The sequence below is a fragment of the Chiloscyllium plagiosum genome, unplaced genomic scaffold (assembly GCF_037043375.1).
Source record: "Chiloscyllium plagiosum isolate Xiang-an unplaced genomic scaffold, Cpla_swu_hap1 HiC_scaffold_14, whole genome shotgun sequence".
Lineage (NCBI taxonomy): Eukaryota > Metazoa > Chordata > Chondrichthyes > Orectolobiformes > Hemiscylliidae > Chiloscyllium > Chiloscyllium plagiosum.
This window is the reverse complement of record NW_028270152.1, coordinates 101,465,040-101,483,137: the sequence shown is the minus strand read 5'-3', so window position 1 is coordinate 101,483,137 and position 18,098 is coordinate 101,465,040. Positions and strand designations below refer to the sequence as shown.

At 46.6% G+C, this 18,098-nt stretch overlaps 1 protein-coding gene across 1 annotated transcript; it reads right to left on the bottom strand.

Annotated features, from left to right (window-relative positions):
* Positions 1–14,528: 14,528 nt before the first annotated feature.
* LOC148148072 (G protein-coupled receptor daf-37-like) lies at positions 14,529–18,078 on the bottom strand. Its single transcript, XM_087994009.1, has 2 exons — positions 18,009–18,078; positions 14,529–15,424 (listed from the first exon to the last, which is right to left on the bottom strand). The coding sequence occupies exons 1-2, from the start codon at positions 18,076–18,078 to the stop codon at positions 14,529–14,531; spliced, it is 966 nt and encodes a 321-aa protein (XP_087850135.1).
* Between the last annotated feature and the right edge of the window lie 20 nt (positions 18,079–18,098).

Sequence of the window (18,098 nt, the reverse complement as noted above, 5' to 3'; positions counted from 1 at the left end):
CTGTTCTCCTATGGCACTACGATCAGCCAACCTGTGGATGGTGCTCGTTCGGAATTTGACATCACAGCTGTGGGAGCACTGGGAGCACTGGGAGTGCACTGGGGGCACGGCTGTAGGTGTACAGGGAGCACACTGAGGAGCTGACAACACAGCCGTGGGTGAATACGGAATAGAGTTAGTGGGCTGAGGACATAGACGTGGGTGTACAGGGAATACAGTTTGGGGCTGAAGGTACAGCCGTGACAGTACATGAAGTACTGCAGCGGTCTGAAGACACAGCCGTGGGTGTACAAGTATTACAGTAGGGCAATGAGGACACAGCCGTGGATGCACAGTGAGTACAGCAGGTGGCTGAGGGCACAGCCTCGTGTGCAGTGAGTACTGTCAGGGGCTGGAAACACAACCGTGTGTTTACAGGGAGTACAGTAGAGGGCTGCGTACACAACCAGGGGTTTACAATGATTTATGCAGGAGGCTGAGCACACAGCCGATTGTTTACAGAGAGAATGATAGGAACCTGAGAATACAGCCATGGATGTACATGGTGTACAGTAGAGGGCGAAGGATACAGTCATCGGTGCACAAAGGCTTCAGTAGGCATTTGAGAGCAGAGCTATGGGTGTACAGTTAGTACAGTAGGGTCTGAGGGCCCAGCCGTAGGTATACAGGGTGTACAGTAGGTGACTGAGGATGCAGCTATGTGGGTAAGGGAGTATAGTAGGGGGTTGCAGACATAGCCATGGATATACAGCGAATACAGGAGGGGGCTGCGGATCCATCCTTCAGGAGCTCCAGTGTTGAGAGTTATTGTGGAGAAAGTGCTGATGCCTATCTTCACTCTTGCGATCTGTGAGTCAGAAAGCTGAAAAATCCCAGTTGCAGGGAGAAGAGCCGAGACAAATCTCAAATCTTACTGAGTTTTGAAATCAGTCTTGAGGGGAGAATGGTGTTGAAGACGCAGCTCTATATGATTATCAGGAGTCAAACTTCGGTGTCCTTGTTTTCCAAATGTTCAGGGTTGAGTACAGGGTTAGGGACATGCTGTCCGCTGTGAACCCGTTGTGTTGGTGGGCGCATTGTGGGGGATTGCGACAGCCTGAAAGACTGAAGTTGAAATGGTCCATAACCAGCCTTTCGAAACACTTCATGATTTTGGAGTTCAGAGCCACTAGGCGGTAGTCCTGAAGGAACATTGCATGTGTTTTCTCACTTACGGTGATGATGGTGATCTACTTGAACCAGGTTAGGATTTCGAACTAGTGGGAGGGAGAAGGTGAAGATGTTTGTGAATATGTCCGCGAACTGGTCTGCACTGGATCTGAGTGCTCAACGGGTAACACTTTCCAGGCTCATCGTTTTCCCTGGGATGACTCCCAGGAAGAGTGATCTGACATTTGCCAGTCAAGGGGACACGAAACCATATTGTTTCAGTCTAACCTGCAGTCAAACACATTTTCCCCATTTCCTTGTTGGTTTTCAGCACCCGGATGTTCGGGGAGCCGATGATGCGATTGTACAGCTTCAGGACGCGAGCGAATCATGTCTTGACAGATTAAGCCTTCGCTAGAATAGGACATCATGCGGTCAGAGTTCATGCCAGGACAAGTTATTGGGATTGTGTCCCAGTTGGTCGCTGCCTTCTCTGGATTGTGCATTTGGGGGGTCCAGGCCGTATCACGGTCGGTGTCTTTGAAAATCCAGGATATGTCAGGGGTTTGTCTCTGTCGTCAGCGATTTCTCAGAGGTGTGTGTCTGTGGATCCTTGCATTATCAGGGTTGTATCTCTTTCGTTCCAGGGTTTATCAGCGCTGTGTCTCTCTAGGTCCCTGCTTCACAAGGTATTGTCTCTGTCAGGCACAGCAGACTCAGGGTTATCTCAGTAGGTCCCAACCTCGTCAGGGTTGTGTCTTTGGGCGTCCTGACTTTCTCGGGATTGTGCCTTTATGTATGAGTGCTTTCTTGTGGTTGTGTCTCTGTAGGTCGGGGCCATGTTGGGGCTGATTCGCTGTCGATCTTGGTCCTTGTATGGTTATGTATCTGTGGGCACTGGTATTCTCACAGATGTGTCTCTGTGGTTTTGGACCTTCGCAAAATTGTTTCTCTGTGGTTGCAGGACTTCACAGGTGGTGTGCGTCTGTGTGTCCTTGCCTTCTCAGGGATGTGTCTCTGTGTGTTCGGGCTTTGGCAGGGTTGTGACTCTGTGGGTCAAGGCCTTCTCAGGGTTTTAGCTCTCGAGGATCAGGGTTCTGTCTACAGTCTCGGCCTTCTCCGAGTTGTATCTGTGTGACTCAACGCACTCTCAGTGTTGTGTGACTGTTGGTAAACGCCTATTCAGGGCTTTGTCTCTGTGTGTCCGGGCCTTCTCAGCATTGTGTCTTTGTGAATCCAGCACTTTTCACACTTTCCAACACAGAGAAATCCCCAAACATACATTACAACCACACACACATGCCCCTCTCACACAGCTCCCCACACTATCACACAGCTCTCCCACGATCACTCAGGCCTCCCCAAGCACACAGCCGCCTCATACACACTCAACGCAGAACCCTCCACACAGACACATCCCCCACACACCGAGAGCACCCACACACACAAATGCCCCACACTCCCATATAAACACAGCGCAGCCACAAACAACACCGCCCGCACACTCAGCTCCGCCGCACAAACACAATCCCCATTACACAGACCTTCGCACACGCAGGCAATCCCAACACAGACATAGACACCTCACACACACAGACCTCTATACAGTGCCCAAAAGCACGTCTCTCCACAGATAGCTCCTACATACACAGTCCCTCTACACATAGCCACCCACAGACACAGAACTCCGAACACTCAACCCCACACACAACCCCCACGAAACACACGCATACCCCTGCTCACACACTGCGCAGCCACAAACTCAGCTCTCCAATACATACAGACATAGCTCTCCCATACACACACACACGCACTCACAAACACAGCCAAACCCAACAACACACACCCTGCCCCCGCTGACACCACACAACAATAACATCACCTCACACAAACATATCCCCATCAGACATAACCATGGCCACAGACACATGATCGCCCACACACAGACCACACCCACACACAGCCAAATTCCACACACACATGATCCCCCACCTACGCAGACTCCTCCACAGAAGCACTCGACAGCCCCCACTACACACAGGGACCTCCCACTCCAAGCTCCAAAACATAGCAACGACTCATGCACTCAATTCCCCACAAAAACGCATCTCTCCCACAATCAAGCAGACTCCCCCCACACAGACCCCACAGACACACAGCTCCCCCACACACAGCCTCTTACACACATTCCTCACATACACACAAAAATCCCACCACTCACAGACAACTCACACACATAGCCCACATGCACATCGCACTCCCACGCACAGAACCCCTCAAACACACAGTACCAACCACACACACACATCGACAGCCGTCCCACCCACACACGGAAGACACCTTCCATGCTCACACAGCACCCCCAAATACACAGACAGTCCACCACAAAATAACAGCCCTACCATTATCACGCAGCCCTTCTCACATACACCGCTCCATCGCACACAGAGCCCCGTGCCCACCGCTCCACGCGCACACATAGTCCTTATACTCATGCACAACCTTCCTACACACAGAGACACACCCACACACAAAGCAGAATCCAACTATACAGCCCACCACACATACTGCCCACACAGACACAGTCCCCCATAACCATCTGTTCGCAAACTCAGCGCACCCCCACACACACATAGACTCCAATACACACAGACTACCACACACAAGAGTCACAACACAGAACCTCACACAGAGAGCCTGTTTACATGCACCCACAAACGCACAAAACCGCCGTGCATTCACATATATCCAATCATACACACAACCCCAAAATATGCACAGCACTCCCCCAAACACAGTCCCCCACCGACAGCCCATCCACTCAGAGACAGCGCCCAACTCAGGCGCACACATTGCCAACTCACACAGCCCTGTACTCGCATACACAAAGACCACATTCACAGCCCCCACCCACACTCAGTTCCCGCAAATATATATCCCACCCACACATGCAATCTCCAGCTCACATACAGATCAGCCATACAGACAGACGCCCACGTATACACAGCACTCCCTCATTCATAGAGCACCTCCACACACGCTCCCCACCAAAGCCTTCCCTCCAGGTGCAATAGACTCCCCACACGCAGAGCCTATCCGCACAAAGCTACCCTATATACTCTCCTCCACACACAGCCTCCCACCACACACTAGCAGTCACCACACACTAGGCTACCCCCAAATACAGAACACCGGACGCACAGCACTCCCCACACACAGACCCACACAGAGCCTATACAGACCGCAGAGTCCACCTCCCTCGTGATGCAGCCCCACTCCCACATACACAGCCCCCATGCAGAACCCCATACTCGCAGTCACCCCAATACACAGCACCACCATTCACACAGTAACACCAAATACATACAGCAAAACGACCACACGGAGCCCTGACCACATATAGACCCAACCATCAAAGACAGCACGCCCCACGCACTCAGAAACCCGCTCACTCGCAGCCATCCAATGGCATAGACACCCTAAACCGCAGACAGCATTCCTGCATACATTCAGCACCAAGACTCACAGCACCATACTGCCCACACCCCCTGCACACACAGCCTCCCCCCACGCTCACATACTCCCCACACACCAGAACACCAAATACACAGAAAATTCCGCATACATCGTCCTCCACACACTGTATCCCCACAAAAAGCCTCACATACGCAGCCTGCCCCCACACACTAGCAGTCTCCATACACGAGGCTACCCCCACAGTCCGCCAAACACATAGTCACTCCACAAAGCACTCCAGACACAATCATCCAAACCCACACATACACCCATGCCAACATGCGCAGCCGTCCCACAATCATAGCGCCACATATATCGAATCCCCACATGCACACACAGCCCCAATACACAGATATCTCGCACTCACAGCCCCGATGGGGTCAGCACCCACAAACAGCCCCTCCACTCATTCAGTGTTCCAGACACACATACAGCCACCTCCCCACACATAGAGACACCTACACACACGTCATACCCCTTACGCACAATCCTCTCACAAACACAGCGCCCTCCACACACAGCGTAACTACACACACAGCCACAGCAGACAAAAAGACATTTCCAGCGTATCCCCCAGCGCTTCGAGCACCCACACCCCAGCTGCACCCTTACACTGCTCCCCAATACAAATAGACACCCACACACAGTGACCCTCACACACTGTCGCCCCCACTCAGCCACCCGTCACAAAAACGCAGTCCTCACACACAGAGCCCCCACGACACAGCCAGCACATACACTCACAGACACCCCCACACAGACACCCCCCACAAACACCAAACATCCCCCAACACTTAGCATATCGCCCTCCACACACAGACACTCCCACAAGCACGGAATTCCCCCACACTTATCACTACACACACTCAGCCTCCGTTACACAAAATGCATACACCCGCATTCTCAACCCCTTCACACACACGATCCCCCAAATACATCCCACCCACGCAGTCACAGCTGCCCACACATTCACACCCCGTCGCACAGCCCCTTACCCACATTGACACCGCCCCCACACACAGACCCCCCAACAAACTGGCAGCCCCTCACACATGCAGACTCTCAAACACAGAAATCTCCACACAAAGCACTTCGCACACAGCAACGCGCACACATTTAGCAACCCCAACACACGCTGCTCACCAAAAACACCCACAGAGCTCATACATACACCTGCCCCCACACACATATACCCACTACACACAATTGTTCCCCAAATAACCCCGGTATCACACAGCCCTCCCCACACACATAGCGCCGTCACACATACACAACACGCCTCACACACAACCACCCCACACAGGCACAGCCCCTCACATGTACACAGAACCCCCAGACATCTGATCCTCACACACGGAGCGTCCCACACAGGAACAGATTCCACACACATAGCCCACCGCATCCACACACAGCCCTGTATCCACACAGCGTTCTGCCACACATAGAACACCCATGCAAACTTCTAATCTGCACACGGAGGGCCCCCCGCACACAAAGCGCCGCCACACGCAACACTCACAAGCAACAAGGCCCCAAATATCGCCCACCACACACAGATCCCCAGCAAAAACAGCCACTACCTCTACACATTCACTAGCTCAAGCACGCTCTTCGCACTCTCAGCTCATCCCCATGCACACATGTAACCCCCCCGTTAACACAGACCCCCATTCAGAGCCGCAATACATAGACCCCATTCACAGAGCCACAACACACAGCTACCTACACACAAAGCTCCCCACAAATAGCCCTCCACTCACACACAGAGCTGCCTCACACACACAGCCCCAATAACATAGCCCGTGCCACACACAGCGGACCTATATACACAGCCCCTCGACACAATACAAACCGCACAAAGACAACACCCCACACACAATACAACCTATTCACCCAGACCCCCACATACACTGTTCACACACATACAAAGCCCCACATACATTGCCCTCCTCACACATAGACCCCGATGATACGGCCCTCTCCATACACACAGCCCACACACACACACATGTCCCTTCCACACACACAGTCGCGCCAACACACCGAGCCCATAAACACACAGTACCAATCACACACAACACAGCCCTCCTGCACACACAGAGTCGGTTTTCCAGCACATATCATCCCCCCACATACACCCACACAGGTCCATCCAAAAACACGGCCTTCCCACTATCACACAGCTTATTCCATCCTCTGCGTGGTAATTTGCCACTGATGACCCATTTCATTCTTTCCCCCTCACTCTAAACGTATGCCCTCTAGTTCTGTATTCCCCCAACCCAGCGAATAGATCTAGTTTATTCGCTCTCTTCCTGCCCCTCATGATTTTATAAACGTCTTTAAGGTCACCTGTCAACCTCCGGCACTTTAGGGAAAGCAATGATCCCCTATTCAGGCTTTCTCTCCAGCTCAACCCTCCAAAGCTGTCAACATTGTTAGAAATCTTTTTCTGAACCCTTCCAAATTTCAAAACATCCTTCCGACAGGAAGGAGACCAGAATCTTCCAAAAGTGACCTAACCCATGTCCCGTAGAACCACAACATGACCTCCCAAATCTGTGCTCTGAATTATAAAGGAAAGCATATCAAATGGCATCTTCACTCTCCAGATCTTCCCATAACAGTACTTTCAATGAACTATGACGCTGCACTCTATTGTCACTTAATTCAGCAACACTCCCCAGCACCTTACATTACAGTGCATACATCCTGACCTGATTTGTCTTTCCAAAGTGCAGTACCTCATATGTACCTGAATGAATAGGCATCCGTGACTCCTTGGACCCTTGGCACATCTGATCAAGATACCGTTGTACTCTGAGGTAAGCTTCTTCGTTGCCCTCTACCCCTCCAACTTTGGTTCATCTGCAAACATACTAGCTTTACCACCGATTGTCATATCCAAATCATTTATATAATTGAAAAAATTAGTGCACCGATCCTTGTGGCACATCACTGGCTACAGGCCTCCAGTCAGAAAGGCAAGCCTCCACCACCATCCACTGTCTTTTACCTTAGAGTGAATTCTGTATCCAAATGGCCAATTCTCCCTGTGTCCATAGGTTTTAACCTGGCTAACCAGTCTCCCGTGAAGAACTGTGTTCAATACCTTACTGACATCCATAAGGACAACGACTACTGTGTGTGTGTGTGTGTGTGTGTGTGTGTGTGTAATCAACCACACCGCCCCGTGGCCCAACATTTCAACTCCCCCTCCCACTCTGCCGAGGATATGGAGGTACTGGGCCTCCTTCACCGCCGCTCCCTGACCACCAGACGACTGGAGGAAGAACGCATCATCTTCCGCCTCGGAACACTTCAACCCCAGGGCATCAATGTGGACTTCAACAGTTTCCTCATTTCCCCTTCCCCCACCTCACCCGAGTTGCAAACTTCCAGCTCGGCACTGTCCTCATGACTTGTCCGGACTTGTCCTACCTGCCTATCTCCTTTTCCACCTATCCACTCCATTCTCTCCTCCCTGACCTATCACCTTCATCCCCTCCCCCACTCACCCATTGTAATCTATGCTACTTTCTCCCCACCCCCACCCTCCTGTCGCTTATCTATCCACGCTTCAGGCTCACTGCCTTTATTCCTGATGACGGGCTTTTGCCCGAAACATCGATTTCGAAGCTCCTTGGATGCTGCCTGAAATACTGTGCTCTTCCAGCACCCCAATCCAGTATCTGGTTTCTGGCATCTGCAGTCATTGTTGTTACCCTGTAAAGAGATCTGCTGTATTCACCTGGGGTTTAGAGAGACGAACTTCCGAAACTACAGTAATTGGGGAGCAGTGTGCTTAGGAACGCTGATTGAACAAGGAAGCGAGCACAGAGTGGTGTCACCTTCTTCAACACGATCTGCAACTTCACACTATGGGGAGGACGGTGCTGCCAGTGTCTGTTAGGAGCACAGTTTCATTCATCTTTAATGATCCGGAACTTTCCAGGCAGGAATGGATGACATATCCTACATCTTCCAGTATGTCAACATCAATGTCACCATTCAGTCACGAATGATATATTTGATGGATGAGGTAATTGAAATGTTAACGAGCTAACGAGTCTATCTTTGTTGGTGAATCCTCGCAGTCCTGGTCGCTTCCATAGCCTCTTCATTCAGAAGCAGTCAATTATTCCCACTATGTTCGAGTCTCCATGGAAAAAGAAAGGGTGGCCTCTCCGATGAAGGCCGTCCCCTTGATACATGGCACAACTCACCATCCCCTCACCTTTCCCCATCATCAACCAATTATATCAACATATCCCGTGTGTAGTGAGAGTGAAGGGGCAACTGGGAACATATGGAAGCAGCACTCTTTTGGTGGGAACTGCCATCAGTCTTGCGGCAGGAAGGAGTTGGAAATATTGGAATACACTCCACCTGAACTAATCTGGAACCAGAAGCCGATCGAAAATTTTAAATGAGGTGGTCATGAAGATTTTGATCTCATTAAACCAGGTGAGAAGGTGCGGTGCGTAGGCTTTGGAGATGATTTTAGCGTTTCTGGAAAAAGTGATAGGACAAAGAATATTGGCAATTTCAGGAAACAAACCGTCAGCACAGCAGGTAAGAGGGCAACTATGATAAGAGGAGTGGTAAATGCAGGACTGAGGTTTAATACTTGAACATTCACAGCATACAAATTTTAAATGTCGTTGTCGTGCAGATTGAAATTGTCAGTATGATGTTGTGGGCATCACCGAGATGATACCGTAAAAGAATAAGAGTTGGGAATCAATTGCCAAGTGAACATATCCCATTGAAAGAACAGACAGATAGGCTGCTGGGATAGCGTTGCCGAGAAATAAATAAAAATGAAGTCGATAACAAAGAGCCATACAGCTTCAGAAGGCTCTGTGGATAGAGCTGAGAAAATGCATGGGAATGAAAATAAATCGAAAAAAGGCTACAATGGAAGGTTGTACGTGCCGCCAGGATCGGTAGCGGGGCATGGGATAGAAAATAAATGGACAGATGCAACAGGCATGTAAGAAAGGCAATGTTGCAATAATCGTGGAGATTGAAGTAATCAGGTGGATTGCGACAACCAGTTTGGCCATAGATCCTAAGAAAATGAATTCCCAGACCTTGGATCAGACTTTCTTTTTTATTGCGAAGCTTATACTAAAGCCAACCAGAACGAGAACATAGCACATAGATCTATACTGTACAGGAACGATGTTGTGCTGTGCATGGCCCCAAATCAAACGACTCAATAAATACGTCTGCCTGCCCTTGGTCCATGCCACCCCCATTCCTTGGATTTTCATGCACTTGCACTTTTTATCAGCTCTGTGTGTCTGCCTCCACCACCCCACCTCAGCAGTACGTTCCGGACTCCTGTCACAGCCTGTACAAGATAAAAGGTGTTCCTCAGATCTCTTGCGAGTTCACCACTCTGACCTTACATGCATGCCTCTTAGGTTTAGACATATCAATTCTGGGGGAAAAACGTTTCTGGCAGTCAAGTCAATCTTTGCATCGCATAATGGTTTTGGCGTTTATCAAGACTCTGCACAACCTCCATACTCCAGAGAAAACTATCTACGTTTTCTTTAGTCTTTCCTAATAGATGATACCCTCTTCTCCAGGCGACATCCTGGTAAACATCTTCTGCACCATCTCCAAAGCCCACACATCCTTCTTGCAATGTGGCGACCAGATATGGACGCAGTACCCCGAATGTGGCCTAACTAAGCAAAGTGAAATGAGGTAGCCTTGATCCGGCAGCGCGAAGTGAATGGACCTTTGGCGGCAGGGAAATATTATATTAGGATTTCACTCGACAACTTGAGAGGAGGAATTTTGAATCAAATGTAACAGAATGAAAAGTGAAGGAGGAGCTATCCAGAATTGATTGCAAGGGTAGCCGAGCAGTGAAAACAACAGACCTGGAATCGCAGAGTTTCATCGGGCAATTCAAGAAGTGTAAATTTGTCAAGGAACACGAAGCATACTCAAGGGAGAACGAGGCAAAGATGATTGTCAAAAACTTCAGGGAACCATAAACATAAATGAAAACTTACACAATGTGTTGAAGCCAGATGTTTGGCAAGCCTTTAAACACCCGAGGACAACTAAGGAAACAATATGCAAGAGAAGATGAAATGATAAGCTATCCAGTTATATTTAAGAATATTGCAAGTGTTTTTCTTATGTACGTTTAAACGTTGGGAGAGAAACGAGCGGACAATGTACCACTGAGAGATAATGCCGGGGAAGCAATAATGGATAACAGAGAAATTGTATATTGCAACAGTCTCCATGGTGATCAGCATTAGCAGCAGTTTACCAGAACTTCAAACATGTCAAAGGGCAGAGCTGTGTGACGTGACTATGACTACGATAAATGTACTGGGCAAGCTGTAAGGTCTGAATATTGATACAATATTCGAACCAAATGGATTAGGCAAAAGCCTCTAAGAGGATATCTGTATAAATTGCAAAAGCACTTTTGGTCGTGCACAAGAAATCACTGGAATAAGGAATGGAGTCCTAAGACTTAAATTGGCTAATGCAATATTCTTGTTTATGTAGGATGGGAAGCAGAAGACGGGGAAGTCAAGGCCAGTTAGCCCAAGTTCTGTTGTTGCTAAGATTTTAGAATCAGTACGACTTCCAGGAAAAGTATGTCTGCGAAACCTGTTGCATTTACTTGAACAAGCAATGACAATATTTGTCAAGATTAGCATGATGCTTTTACTCGAAGGGTTTTTGCTCAAAGCGTCAATTTTCCTGCTCCTCCGATTCTGCCTGGCCCGCTGTGCTTTTCCAGCACCACTCTAATCTTGACACTAATCTCCAACATCTGCAGTGCCAACTTCTGCCGATGACTTTTTTTGTATTGCCAGAAGGCTGTATCAGTAGTTGTCCTCGGGTGGTATCAGCTGAAAACAGATACGAGTGAAAGATACGCGGAGCATGGAACTGTCAAAGATAAAGGAGGAAGGTTCACCGTCCTGAGGAACGGTCACTGGACTCGAAACGTTAACTCTGATTTGTCTTCACATATGCTGCAAAGACCTGCTGAGCTTTCCCATCAGCTGCTGCTTTTGGTATAACTCAAGCATTTGTTGACTGACAGATAAATTTTTCCTTTTCTGGAAGTCAAAAGGTGATTACTCGAGTTTTGCAGGTATCCATTAAACAGTAAGGAACTGTACGGAGGAACAGATATGATTTATGCTCAATTTGCTGATAACTCAACCGAAAGATGTAGGAACGGGTAACATTAGTGAAGCGAGCAGTCTGAAAAATGACTGTCATGAAAGAAAATAAAAACCTTGACGGGTGGAATAAAATATGGAAAGCCCAGTTCAGTACTTTGGTCGGAAGTATAGAGGCACATACTATTCCAAATTGACAACGACTTCAGTAATCTGAAGTTCAAAAGGGATTTAGCATTGTTTAATCTGGATTTTCCTATGGTTAACATGTCGGTTAGTTGTCAGTTCGGAATGCAAATCTAAAGCAAACATTCGTTTAGTGAGGGCCTACTTAGATAAGATGTGACATATCGCTGAGACTGTATAAGGCTCTGGTTATAATATATTTCACATTTTTGTAAACAATTTTGAACTCTGCAACTAAGGAAAGATGAGCTGGCCTTGGAGAATGTTCAAAGTAATTTCGAAGAATGAGCTCGGGAATGAAAGTGCTTTCATGTAAGGGATGGTTGAGGGTTCTGGGTCTGTACTCAAAGAAGCTTGATTTTTGTTTGTGGAATGCTGAGAAGTCTGGATGGAGTGAACTAGGCGAAGACAGTTTCATCAGTTGTACAGCCTGGAATGTAAGGGCAAAATGTCACAATGAATGGACAACTCTTTACAACTGTGATCAAGAGGACAGTGAATCTGTGGAACACATCGCCATAAAATCCTGTCCATAAAGACACATCATGTGAACTTAAGTGAGGTGGAGTGGGTTATTGACGATGGGTCAGGACTTACACAGACGAGTCACCATCTTAAATCCTTGGTCTTGACGACTGGATACTGAAAGATTTTCCTCTTGGTTAGTAGCAGAATATACTGATCAATCGCATGAGAAATATAGATAATTCCACCATTTCCATGAACTCTGAAAGCAGGCTGTCAGTGGGTTCAAGATGCATATTGCCGCTCTGAAGACTCATTTTTGTCAACAGAAAGCAACTCTCCTACAATCAGAGCTGTCTTACTTCGAACTTTTCAAAGTTATCGTTCTGTTCCTAAATTTCCTCATTGTTTCAGAGCCGAGATGAAGTTTGAATGTCTGAGGTGATGGAATGAATGTAGTTTCAATGCATCATAACACTTCATGACTACCCAAACAGTGGATGCAATGGCTCAGGCTGTGAAAGATGTTCCTTTGAATGTCTCTGCCAATTTGGTCAGTTGGCCCTCTATCTCCTCTGAATTCCCTTCAAAAAAAGTTTCTAAGTATTTAAAAAGTTGGTGACTGGATGTTCCTTTTGTTTTTCCTTAACATATTTCCATATTTTCGCAATATTTTCGCAAATTATCTTTGGAAATCTCTGCGTTGGACTTCGTCCAGATATGAGAAAATGTAGTTTGTTGGAGAGAGTCTCCAGGCCAGAATTGTTTTCATTGGAGCAAAGTGTGTTAACTATTGATCTTTTGGGTTATTTATGATGATTGGGTGCGAGAGTTGACAGAACAGGATGTCATAATGTTACGCAACGTGGAAACAAGGACTTCCGTACAACTCATTCTGCAGGGCTGCTTTCAGAGAGGTGCAATTGGAGGTGTTGAATGAAATAAGCTATTCATACAATGAATGATGGAGAAACTCAGCATCTGCAGAGAGACAAACAACAGCAAGGTTTTGAGTCCAGTATGATTCTTCTTCAAAACCCGAGTTTCCTCAATGTAAATAAATGAACGTTGAGAAAATCTGGGTGCAGTTTGCAGGCATTTCTTGTGACTTAGCTTTGTCGAACTGAACGAGAACTCAGTTAAAAACTGCAAAGTGAATAAATGCAGTCAGGAGGATTGAGGTGCGCTGGTAAACCTTCGTGTTTTGTCTTATCCATACACGTAAATATTTGACAACAGCAAGAATACTGAGCAGGAGTTTATTATTTGGAAGAAAGGAAAATCGGAAGAGATGAAGAAAGGGAAGAAGATGCAAGAATGGAAGGAATGAAAGCAGGAAGGAAGGAAGGACGGAATTTCAATTAACGAATGCTGACTGCACAATTTCGATAGGCATTTAAGCATTTTGAGGAGAAAGTGAGATCTGCAGATGCTGGAGATCAGAGCTGAAAATGTGTTGCTGGAAAAGCGCAGCAGGTCAGGCAGCATCCAGGGAACAGGAGAATCGACGTTTCGGGCTCAAGCCCTTCTTCAGGAATGAAGAAAGGCTTGTGCTAGAAACGTCGATTCTCCTGTTCCTTGGATGCTGCCTGACCTGTTGCGCTTTTCCAGCAACACATTTTCAGATTTAAGCATTTTGGCCATGTGAAACAAATAAACGTGGCAGGAGATATGTTCACAGTAGGACTGTAGAAAAGTAGTTAAAACCTATCGTCAGAAAACTGCTCTGAGTGGTCTTGAATTCGGGGCAGTTTAAAACCCAGAGCGACTGAGCGAACACTTTCTGTTCTGATTTGCGTCAGTGACAGTAGGATATTTACATTCTGTCCCACAAATTAGAATTAGACTGTAATCATATCTGAAAAAAATCATCAATAATACATTAACATTGCTTCAGTGCAAATGTGTGGTCATAGAATTTTGTGCCATATATTTCTTAGTTGTTGTAACTACAATCCGTCACTTGCTGAATTAGATTGAGAGTGGGACATGCTGCGGTAAATAAATTGAGGGCAAACACCTTGCTTTATGAAAATTTTATTTTTCACAGCATTTCATGAGCACAGCAAAAGGACACAGCAACACCTTCTTGGACTCCTTACGGAACTTGTTCTGGGATACCGCATAGATGAATACATTCTTGCAGGAATTGAGTAATTGAAACAAGTTCGTTGTCTCTTGCAGGACGTAGGTTAAGTCTTTGAAATTCTCGTTGTTGAAGTATGCATCACCTTTAATACGCAAGTACAGGAAATGTCCAACTTCGGTGGCCCACAACAGCAGGAAGCTGAGGAAAATGGCAAAGAGCAGGACGATGGATCTTTTACGGTTTTCCATCTTTGGATCAATGCCATTTTCAGCACTGACAAGTTTCCTACGGGATTTGCTGGCTGTGATGATGTGTTTTACGGTCAGGACATTGAGTAGCAGGATGAGGATAAATGGGAGAAAGGGAGTTAAGATGTGATCCATCCAGTCGTAGGCCTGCCAGATTGGTAACGTATAAAATATAGACTTTATACCACAGAACCAGGCGACCCCATCCAGGATGTAGAAGGGTCTGTAGATGATGTACAAAGGGAAATTTTTAACACAACATAGGACGCAGATCATTCCTATGATGAGTGACGCGCTTTTCTCGGTGCAGCATCTGATCTTCAGGCTTTGCAAGAAAATGAACACAAAACGGTCGATGGTGAAGGCTGCAGTTAGCCAGACGGAGCCATCCCGGCTGCAGCGGGACAGAATTGTAGTCAGTCTGCATATGGGGGTGGTAGACAGAACACTGTAGCTAAAGTAAATGCGGCTGATTCGGTTAAGTATGCATCCGGTGACAATAACAAAGAAATCTGTTATCGCTATGGCCATCAAATAGTAATTGATGCACCTGGAGAGTCCACACCGCCCTCGGAACAGAATTGCTACCAAATTGGCTGTGCTGGACAAAAAAGTTAAATAGTTTGTTGAAATACCAAGTATAAAGAATGGCATTACCTAGATGTCAACTGGTGGACCGCAAGGAACATATACTACCTCGCCCTATCTGACACTGAAACCCTTCTGATCTACGACAGTGGCACCTTCAGACGCGGGCTAACCAACGTTCATAGGTAACTGTGAGTAGAATAGTCAGAAGTATCCACAACTGACATCTCAAGCATTGGGTATTAGGCCTCTGCTAACTTACAAATTAACACCACAGGTGGCAATTTATTCTCTTCAGTAAATAATTTCATTGTTCACTTTCGTTTTGCTACTTGTGACCGTTCAGTTTCCCATTATTATCTGAGATGTCATTTTTTCTCCAATTAAACCCTCTTGTATAATTATGGTATTTAACATTCCAGATGTGACGTTAATGCCTCAATTATCGAAATTGAATTCCTTCTTCAAAGCGCACTTTCTCCCTCCTTCTGTGTAGCACTCCTCATATCCAAACTTAAAGTCATAAAGTCATAGAGATGCAAAGCATGGAAACAGACCCTTCGGTCCAACCCATCCATGCCGACTAGATATCCCAACCCAATCTCATAAAACCTTCCGGCACCCGGCTCATATCCCTCCAAACCCTTCCTATTCATCTGCCCATCCAAATGCCTTTTAAGTGTTCCTATTGTCCCAGCCTCCACCACTTCCTCTGACAGCTCATTCCATACATGTACCGTCCTCTGTGTGAAACAAGTTGCCCCTTAGGTGTCTGTTATAACGTTCCCCTCTCACCCTAAACCTATGCCATCTGCTTCAGGACTCCCCGAACACAGACAAAAGATTTTGTCTATTTATCCTATCCATGTCTCTCATAATATTGCAAACTTGTATAAGGTCACCCCACAGACTCTGACGTCCGGGCGAAAACAGCCCCAAACCCGTCAGTCTCTCCCGAGAGCTAAAATCCTCCAACCCTGACAACATCCTTGTAAATATTTTCTGGACCCTTTCAAGTCTTATTATTCTTCTCCAGTTCTTATTATTCTTCTTATTCTTCTCCAGTTTCTCTTTGTGTAAAACCTGTTTACGAAACTTCCTTTGTATACCACAACATTCATATTGCAGTATGTGCAAACTAAAGCAACTCCATGTTTCAGATGTATGAGCAAGAGGTGAAAGAAATCCGTCAACTCGCTTACTGATGAATAACTAACACAACTTTGCAAGATGAATGCCAAATGCAAACGAAAAGCCAAAATCCTTAATGAAACAAATTCCATTTTATTTTAATTCACCTCTGCAAAAAGTATCAAATATTAATTAGTTACACTATTCAAGGTAGTTGATCCGTTGCAGCTTACGTAATTAACTACTCAATGAGATAACTTCCATATCCGCCACAAATTCACCTGCACCTCCACACACATCATCTATTGCATCCTCTGCACCCGAGGTGGCCTCCTCTATATTGGGGAGACAGGCCGCCTACTTGCGGAGCATTTCAGAGAACACCTCTGGGACACCCGGACCAACCAACCCAACCACCCTGTGGCTCAAAACTTCAACTCCCAGGATATGCAGGTCTTTGGACTCCTCCATTGCCAGACCACAACAACACGACGGTTGGAGGAAGAGCGCCTCATCTTCCGCCTAGGAACCCTCCAACCACAAGGGATGAACTCGGATTTCACCAGTTTACTCATTTCCCCTCCCCCCACCATGTCTCAGTCAAATCCATCGAATTCAGCACCGCCTTCCTAACCTGCAATCTTCTTCCTGACCTCTCCGCCCCCACCCCAGTATGACCTATCACCCTCACCTTGACCTCTTTCCACCTATCCCCTCCCCCAAGTTCCTCCTCCCTACCTTTTATCTTAGCCTGCTGGACAAACTTTCCTCATTCCTGAAGAAGGGCTTATGCCCGAAACGTCGATTTTCCTGTTCCCTGGGTGCTGCCTGACCTGCTGCGCTTCTCCAGCAACACATTTTCAGTACTCAATGAGACAGGATTGCAGACTTGTATTTCAATCCCTGCACACAACTGTTGATTTCATTATATCCAACACAATGTGTAACCTGCAGAAATTTATACGGTAATAGATTCAGCCATTCCACCGTACCTTTCAACAACTTCATGGCTGATCTTCTTTATCAGCGTGGATGTATTAAGATCAGTGCAGGAAAATGCACTTTACCACCTGACTAAACTGCAAGCACATATGTCATTAAATTTCTGGAATCTATTTTGGTGTAAAGTTAAATTTAATTCTGAATAATACAACAGGTTACTGTTCAGGCAATGCTATTCATTAATTCATATTTGCACAATCTATTAACAGAAATGTGTTATATAAATCATTGAATATAATCTTGCGTTGCTCGATGATATAAGTTCAAATAATGCACTGGAACTCTCCTTAATGGTGCAAAACGTGCAATAAACAAAATGGCAATACTCTCTATATGTTCCTGGTTTATATCGCTTATATTTACAGGGGGGTGAACCTTAGAAAAATGGGCAAGGTAAAAAAAGAACTTTTGTAAAGATTTCCAAATAACTAAGTACTTTCTTTGCAATTCATTTCTTACCTGGGATTCCAACAACGGCAACAATGGGATAGGTAATGGCATAGAAGAGCCCTTTCAATGGCCCATGCATGACCGTTCGAAAGTAACACA

Coding starts and splice junctions, on each gene's coding strand:
- LOC148148072 (XM_087994009.1), bottom strand. CDS start 18,078: ATGCATGGGCCATTGAAAGGGCTCTTCTATGCCATTACCTATCCCATT. Junction 15,425..18,008: donor TGCCGTTGTTGGAATCCCAG/GTAAGAAATGAA, acceptor TGTCCAGCACAG/CCAATTTGGTAGCAATTCTG.